The sequence below is a fragment of the Salvelinus namaycush genome, chromosome 7, assembly GCF_016432855.1.
Source record: "Salvelinus namaycush isolate Seneca chromosome 7, SaNama_1.0, whole genome shotgun sequence".
Lineage (NCBI taxonomy): Eukaryota > Metazoa > Chordata > Actinopteri > Salmoniformes > Salmonidae > Salvelinus > Salvelinus namaycush.
In genome coordinates this window covers 57,367,809-57,376,205 of record NC_052313.1, presented here as the reverse complement: position 1 = coordinate 57,376,205, position 8,397 = coordinate 57,367,809, and the positions used below count along the sequence as shown (strand labels likewise).

Genomic DNA, 8,397 nt, shown 5'->3' with positions numbered 1-8,397 from the left:
AATTATAAACAATTAATCATTCCAACGTCACGTCATGACAGATGCTTTTATACAAGCCTTTATTATAAACCTAATATTCACATCAAACAGTGAATTAACAAGAATCCATGATACGCCTCATAGACTGCCATTTCATGTTGCCCATGCTTCCTCCCATGTTGCTGAAGTTTCTGTACTCTGCAGGCCTCAGGTACATCTGCCTGCCTTTGTAGTTGGGCTGCTCGTACATGAGCCAGTGGCCGTCCATCACATTGCAGGACTGGCAGTCGGACATGCGGTAACGGTCCATCATGTTCTCACAGTCGTCCATCATCTCGTGCATCTGACCTCCGAAGTTTTCCCTCTCGTAGATCCTCATCCTGAACTGGCCGCTGTGCTGTAATGGAAAACCACAACAACCAAAGCCATTAGAATTCTTTTGAATTATAAAATGTTATTCCAATTATAACTATTTTATCCAATCGAAACTACTATCAGTGATTACAGAAACATATGAATTAGTTGTTTATTTACCATGGGGATGTTTCGGCAGGACCTAATGCAGTCAGACATGCCCATACGCTGGTGGTCACCATACTCTCCTCTCCTCACAAAGTACTGGTTTCCCTGGAAGTTGGAGCGGTCGTACACCATGAAGCAGCCGCTCTCCACCCTGCAGGAGTTGCACCTGCTCAGGTAGGAGGTCAACTCAGGGCAGTCTGAGCTGGTCTCATAGGAACGGCCCTGGAAGTTCCTGTCCTCGTAGAAGGTAATCTGGAGGTCAAAAGAAACAACAATATTGACTCCAAACAGTAATACGACAAGTTCAAAATTCAAGTTCAACTGCAATTTGAAAGTTTCTTCAGTGGTGAGAGACTGTAGGTTGCCGTACCTTTCCCATGGTCATGGTGACTCTTGTTTGGGTAGCCTACAGATATACGGTGATACTTGGTCTGAAGATGTATAGCGTATTCTCCGTCCTTGGGTACTTTTATACCTGGCTTAACGTCAAAAGAACCCCCAGCTCCATTGTGAAAAGTCCTGAGTTGGCATAATGGCATAGGGGCCCCTTTACACAATGGTTTCCAGCTAAATCCTTTATTACTCCCCATTGTGTGCATGGTGGGGTCCATTTTTGGATTGTTGCTGTTTGAATGACAGAGAGAAAAAAAGAAAATTCTCTGGTCCAATTATGATCATTTACCTCAAAGGGCACCCATCTACTGTATAATATTATTATAATAACATAACATTATGCACATCATAATGAGTGAGTGATATGAGAGAGCAAACTTCTTGTTATGAGAGGCTGGTAATGTATAGTTGTCACGTTCCTGACCTGTTTTCCTTGTTTTTGTATGTGTTTAGTTGGTCAGGGCGTGAGTTGGGGTGGGCATTCTATGTTATGTGTTTCTATGTTGGGTTAAATGTGTTGCCTGATATGGTTCTCAATTAGAGGCAGGTGTTTGACGTTTCCTCTGATTGAGAACCATATTAAGGTAGGCTGTTCTCATTCTCACTGTTTGTTTGTGGGTGATTGTTTCTGTGTCTGTGTATGTCGCACCACACGGGACTGTTTAGTTTTCGTTCGTTTGGTTAGTCTGTTCCTGTTCTTCGTGTTATATTGTAAATTCTCAAGTTCAGGTCTGTCTACGTCGTTTTGTTGTTTTGTAATTTTCCAAGTGTTTTTTCGTGTTCGTCTTGTCTTTAATTAAATTCATTCATGTATTCATCTAACGCTGCGTTTTGGTCCGATCCCTACTCCTCCTCCTCATCCGAGGAGGAGGAATTAGACAGCCGTTACAGAATCACCCACCCACCAAGGACCAAGCGGCGTGGGAGAAAGCAACAGCGATCGCAGGATTTCTGGACATGGGAGGAAATATTGGACGGTAAAGGTCCATGGGCACAGCCAGTTGAATATCGCCGCCCCAAAGCTGAGCTGGAGGCAGCGAAAGCAGAGAGGCGGCGTTTTTAGGAGCTAGCCCGGAAGCAGGAGAAGGATCTGGGCTACACTACGTAGGAGGAGATCGACAGGTGGGCGATCGACCCAAGGAGAGTGCCGGAGCCCGCCTGGGATTCTCTGGCGTAGTGTGAGGAGGGATACCGGCGAATGGAGGCAGCACGACGACGCGGTAGGAAGCCTGTTAGTCAAGCCCAAAAATGTCTTGGGGGGGGGGGGGGGGGGGGGCTAAAGGGTAGTGTGGCGAAGTCAGGTAGGAGAGCTGCGCCAACTTCCCGATCTTACCGTGGAGAGCGAGAGTACGGGCAGACACTGTGTTATGCGGTAGAGCGCACGGTGTCTCCTGTACGTGTGCATAGCCCGGTGCGGGTTATTCCACCTCCCCGCACTGGCAGGGCTAGATTGAGTATTGAGCCGGATGTCATGAAGCCGGCCCAACGCATCTGGTCTCCAGTGCGTCTCCTCGGGCCGGCATACATGGCACCAGCCTTACGCATGGTGTCCCCGGTTCGCCTACATAGCCCAGTGCGGGTTATTCCACCTCCCCGCACTGGTCGGGCTACGGGGAGCATACAACCAGGTAAGGTTGGGCAGGCTCAGTGCTCAAGGGAGCCAGTACGCCTGCATGGTCCGGTATATCCGGCGCCACCTCCCCGCCCCAGCCCAGTACCACCAGTGCTTACACCACGCACCAGGCTTCCTGTGCGTCTCCAGAGCCCTGTTCCTCCTCCACGCACTAGCCCTATGGTGCGTGTCTTCAGCCCGGTACCACCAGTTCCGGCACCACGCACCAAGCCTCCTGTGCGTCTCCAGAGCCCTGTTCCTCCTCCACGCACTAGCCCTGTGGTGCGTGTCTCCAGCCCAGTACCTCACGTTCCGGTACCACGCACCAAGCCTCCTGTGCGTCTCCAGAGTCCTGTGCGTCCTGTTGCTGCTCCCCGCACTAGCCTGAAGGTGCGTGTCCTTAGCCCGGTACCTCCAGTTCGGCACCACGCACCAGGCCTACAGTGCGCCTCAGCCGGCCAGAGTCTGCCGTCTGCCCAGCGGCGCCTGAACTGCCCGTCTGCCCAACGCCGTCTGAACTGTCCGTCTGCCAAGCGCCGCCTGAACTGCCTGTCTGTCCTGAGCCTTCAAAGCCGCCCGTCTGTACTGAGCCTTCAAAGCCGCCCGTCTGTACTGAGCCTGCAAAGCCGCCCGTCTGTACTGAGCCTTCAAAGCCGCCCGTCTGTCCTGAGCCTTCAGAGCCGTCTGCCAGACAGGAGCCGCTAGAGCCGTCCGCCAGACAGGAGCCGCTAGAGCCTTCCGCCAGACAGGAGCCGCTAGAGCCTTCCGCCAGACAGGAGCCGCTAGAGCCTTCCCCCAGACAGGAGCCGCTAGAGCCTTCCGCCAGACAGGAGCAGCCAGAGCCTTCCATCAGACAGGAGCAGCCAGAGCCTTCCGTCAGACAGGAGCAGCCAGAGCCTTCCGTCAGACAGGAGCAGCCAGAGCCTTCCGCCAGCCATGAGCAGCCAGAGCCGCCAGCCAGCCATGAGCAGCCAGAGCCGTCAGCCAGCCATGAGCAGCCAGAGCCGCCAGCCAGCCATGAGCAGCCAGAGCCGCCAGCCAGCCATGAGCAGCCAGAGCCGCCAGCCAGCCATGAGCAGCCAGAGCCGCCAGCCAGCCATGAGCAGCCAGCCAGCCATGAGCAGCCAGAGCCGCCAGCCAGCCATGAGCAGCCAGAGCCGTCAGCCAGCCATGAGCAGCCAGAGCCGTCAGCCAGCCATGAGCAGCCAGAGCCGTCAGCCAGCCATGAGCTGCCCCTCAGTCCGGAGCTGCCCCTCAGTCCGGAGCTGCCCCTCAGTCCGGAGCTGCCCCTCAGTCCGGAGCTGCCCCTCATTCCGGAGCTGCCCCTCATTCCGGTGTTGCCCCTCAGTCCGGTGCTGCCCCTTAATCCAGTGGGGTTAATTTGGAGGGTGGCCATTTGGAGGAGGCTACGGAGGCGGGGTTTGACTATGGTGGGGTGGGGACCACGTCCGGAGCCGGAGCCGCCACCGTGGACAGATGCCCACCCAGACCCTCCCCTAGACTTTAGGTGGTGCGCCCGGAGTTCGCACCTTGAGGGGGGGGTTCTGTCACGTTCCTGACCTGTTTTCCTTGTTTTTGTATGTGTTTAGTTGGTCAGGGCGTGAGTTGGGGTGGGCATTCTATGTTATGTGTTTCTATGTTGGGTTAAATGTGTTGCCTGATATGGTTCTCAATTAGAGGCAGGTGTTTGACGTTTCCTCTGATTGAGAACCATATTAAGGTAGGCTGTTCTCACTGTTTGTTTGTGGGTGATTGTTCCTGTGTCTGTGTCTGTCGCACCACACGGGACTGTTTCGTGTTCATTCGTTTGGTTAGTCTGTTCCTGTTCTTCGTGTTATATTGTAAATTCTCAAGTTCAGGTCTGTCTACGTCGTTTTGTTGTTTTGTAATTTTCCAAGTGTTTTTTCGTGTTCGTCTTGTCTTTAATTAAATTCATTCATGTATTCATCTACCGCTGCGTTTTGGTCCGATCCCTACTCCTTCTCCTCATCCGAGGAGGAGGAATTAGACAGCCGTTACAATAGTACTGTACATTGCCTCTCAATTTAATGCAGTGACATGTCCTGTCAGAGAAATCACTGAAAACAATATTTGATCTTTAGATATTCAGTGATAAGTGATTGATTGACTGGGATTATGTTTTTCATTTCAAAGTGAAAACAGGCTAAATTAACATGTTTCCTGTAAATTATTGCACGAGTAATGTACAGGTAGACAACGTTATGGCTGGCGTTTGTTTTCAGTGAATCTCTAGTTCCCTGAGTGAAATGGAAAACCAATTTGCAGTCTTGAGCTTTGATTGGAAATCAGTTCAATTGATATTTTAATTCTGAACAGAAATGTATTTATAAATACAAATTGGTCAAAAATGACCAATAGTCAAACAAAACTGAATTTGTTGCAAGAAATTAAGCTATTATATAGCAGTACTTGGTGTAGTGGTCTATATAGACTTCATGCCTATTTCTGCATCAGCCCACTTTGTCCTTGTTGCCAAACAGCCTGGAGTCCATTATCCATTGTCTGTTGTCTTACCAATGAACAGTGTGGGTGGCCTCCTGACTTAACCTCAAAACCCCTCGCAGCCATAGTCCATTCCCCTTTCACATACTCTGATTTGGACTCACACTCCAACCGTTGTGTGCTCCAATTTGCATGCCCAGAGCACGGTAGTATGCATATTGAGAAATATCCATTGTTGTCACTGTCACATACTGTATATATATATATCCATTTGAATCTGACCTTGCTATTGAATCTGACCTTGCTATTGAACCTGACCTTGCTATTGATCCACCGTGCATTTAAAGGAACTACAACTTGTAAGGCATTGTAAAGCCTTTGTTATCAATGAGATGCTATATAAAATATAGTAAAAGGGTTATGCCACATTTGTCAAAATACCAGATGGAATGTCCTTTAACCTTACCCTTTATTTAGTACCACATTTTTTAAAATTGTATTTAACTAGGCAAGTCAGTTAAGAACCAATTCTTATTTACAATGACGGCCTACCCCGTCCAAACCCTAACAACGCTGGGCCAATTGTGCGCCGCCCTATGGGACTCTCAATCACGGACGGTTGTGAAACAGCCTGGAATCGAACCAGGGTCTGTAGTGACGCCTTTAGCACTGAGATGCAGTGCCTTAGACTGCTGTACCACTCGGGAGCTTATGGATAATTTGTGAAGCACTTGTGTAGTTCTTATAAAGGCTATGAATGCCCTATAGAGCCTTTACAAATTGTAGTTAGTTTAAAGTGTGTGTTTCTTTTATCCAAATTTGATGTCAAGCAACAGTAAGGTAGTGTTTTAGGCAAGGTGAGCTTGTTATTCTCCTCAGGATCCACTTTCCTTCTTCCTGGACATGCCTCACTTCCTGATTATGCCAGATATGTACTATTCCTTTAGTCACTGTATTCCAGTCACCCCCATTGATTGAAATAATTTAGATTTGATTGAGTGATCTGACTGACATTTGAAAATGTGTTTATTAAATTTAAAAAATAGTTTATTGTTTTGGTAGACATCATTTGTGTAAAAACATATTTGTTAATATTTTATATGAGGCATACATATAATGCCTTATAAGTGCATATGTAATGTCTTATAATACAAAGAGTTGTATCATACTTACTAATTGTTCATAAGTACTTATCCATCCTGATAATACATATAATGCATTATAAGTGCATATGTAATGTCTTATAATACAAAGAGTTGTATCATACTTACTAATTGTTCATAAGTACTTATCCATCCTGATAATACATATAATGCATTATAAGCCCAGAGAGCATACAATGCATTATATCATTGCAAGAATGTGAAAATCTAGCAAAGAACACTCACATTTCGTGCTAGCTACCTATTAGTGTTATATTTAGGTCAAAGATGAATTTGACTCGGCTAGCTTGATAATTATATGTTTAGCATCAGTCATGTCTTCAGCCTCTGCTAGCTTATTAGCAATCTTCACAGTCAGCTGTGTTCCTAGCAAACAGTTAGCAAGCTAGGTAAGTGTCGGCAGGTTTTCCAAATATTTGTTGCTAGCTAACGTTAGCTACCTAGTCCTGCTAACTTGGGTAAATACAACACAGTGTTGGCTAGCAGCTCAGACATTTCTACCTTAGCCAGCTTGTTAGCTAGCTAGCTCGTAGCTAATCACACAATGTTGTGCTGTTTGCAAATACCTCGTGCCACTAGAAATGTAGCTAGCTAACATTAGCTAGTGACTCACTCAAATAGTCTAATCAAAATGAATCAAAATCAAATCCAATTTTTGGTGTAGACTAACAGTGAAATTCTTACTGGTCAATTTCCAACAATGCAGAGTTAAAGATGACATAAGCTGTAGCTAGATAAACTGTAGCTACTCTACTCTAGCTGCACGTTCCAAAATCCAGGGATCGAGCTAGCTAGCTAGTTTTCTTGGAGCAGGAGTAATGGCCGGTTTTAAATACCAAAAGGCTGATGTTATAAATCATGCTCAGTTCAAATTAATGCTGTTAAGTATCAATCAATCAAATGTATTTATAAAGCCCTTCTTACATCAGCTGATGTCACAAAGTGCTGTACAGAAACCCAGCCTAAAACCCCAAACAGCAAGCAATGCAGGTGTAGAAGCACGGTAGCTAGGAAAAACTCCCTAGAAAGGCCAGAACCTAGGAAGAAACCTAGAGAGGAACCAGGCTATGAGGGGTGGCCAGTCCTCTTCTGGCTGTGCCGGGGGAGATTATAACAGAACATGGCCAAGATGTTCAAATGTTCATAGATGACCAGCAGGGTCAAATAATGATATTCACAGTGGTTGTCGAGGGTGCAACAGGTCAGCACCTCAGGAGTAAATGTCATTTGGCTTTTCATAGCAGATCATTCAGAGTATCTCTACAGCTCATGCTGTCTCTAGAGAGTTGAAAACAGCAAGTCTGGGACAGAGCATTTTAGGTAGGTCTATAATGCATGATGCTTTTTAGGCTGATAATGCATTATAGTAATGTATTGTAAGAAAGAACTACTTATGATAAATTATTATATCTTATAGCGAGTATTATAAGGCACTATAAGTGTATTGTAATGCATTACTAAGGCACTTATAAGGAGTTATGTTGCCTCATAGAAATTATTACCACATATTCTATTTGATGAGTTTGTGGTTTGTATTATGGTAATGTTACTGTTTAGGAGGATGGAAGTGGGAAGTGGTTTGATAAATATGGCATGCCACTGTGTAGTGTGAAGGGTTGTGACAAGTTGTCACTAGTTCTTAAGAGTTGAATTTGTGAGTGTGAAATGTCCTTATTTTTATTATAGCAGCAACATGCTTGATTATGTCTGAGTAAGGACAGTATGATGTGCTGAGCTGAGCTTTCAAAGCTGAAGTTCCTCAAAGCTGAAGTTCCTCAAAGTAAACAAAACAATTGATCACTTGAGCACCTGTCTGATTTCCATGCTTCATATTTTTAGTTAATTAGAGGACCTTCCTTGCCTTTTACAAAAAAGTGGCGTAGTCTTATTTCTTATTTAGATCCTCATTTGGCGTAGTCGGCAGTATTCCGGTGTTAAGAGCTTATCTTGTCTAAAACACCCATACACAAGGCAGTGTCAAGTGCCTAGAATAGGCTAGAGGTTTTTTAAGACCAAATATAAGGATTATAGAATTTGGGGAAAAAGGGACATTTTTGTTTACATACATTACAGCTGATATTAGTGTTATAGTGGTTGCAGTATAATAGTTGCTTATAGTGGCTTTTTAGTGGTTAGAGTATTATATTGATATAACAGTAATTTACAGTGCAGTGGTTTGTGGAAATAAGGTAAGAAAATCGCTGCAAAAAATGAAGGTTTAAAATGTTTATTAAAAAGTCGTTGCACTCTTTAAAGACAGCACAT

At 45.8% G+C, this 8,397-nt stretch overlaps 1 protein-coding gene across 1 annotated transcript; it reads right to left on the bottom strand.

Annotated features, from left to right (window-relative positions):
* Positions 1-94: 94 nt before the first annotated feature.
* Positions 95-886, bottom strand: LOC120050556 (gamma-crystallin M3-like). The gene is made up of 3 exons (XM_038997145.1): positions 872-886; positions 514-753; positions 95-376 (listed from the first exon to the last, which is right to left on the bottom strand). Exons 1-3 carry the CDS (start codon positions 884-886, stop codon positions 95-97), a joined length of 537 nt encoding a protein of 178 aa, XP_038853073.1.
* Positions 887-8,397: the final 7,511 nt, after the last annotated feature.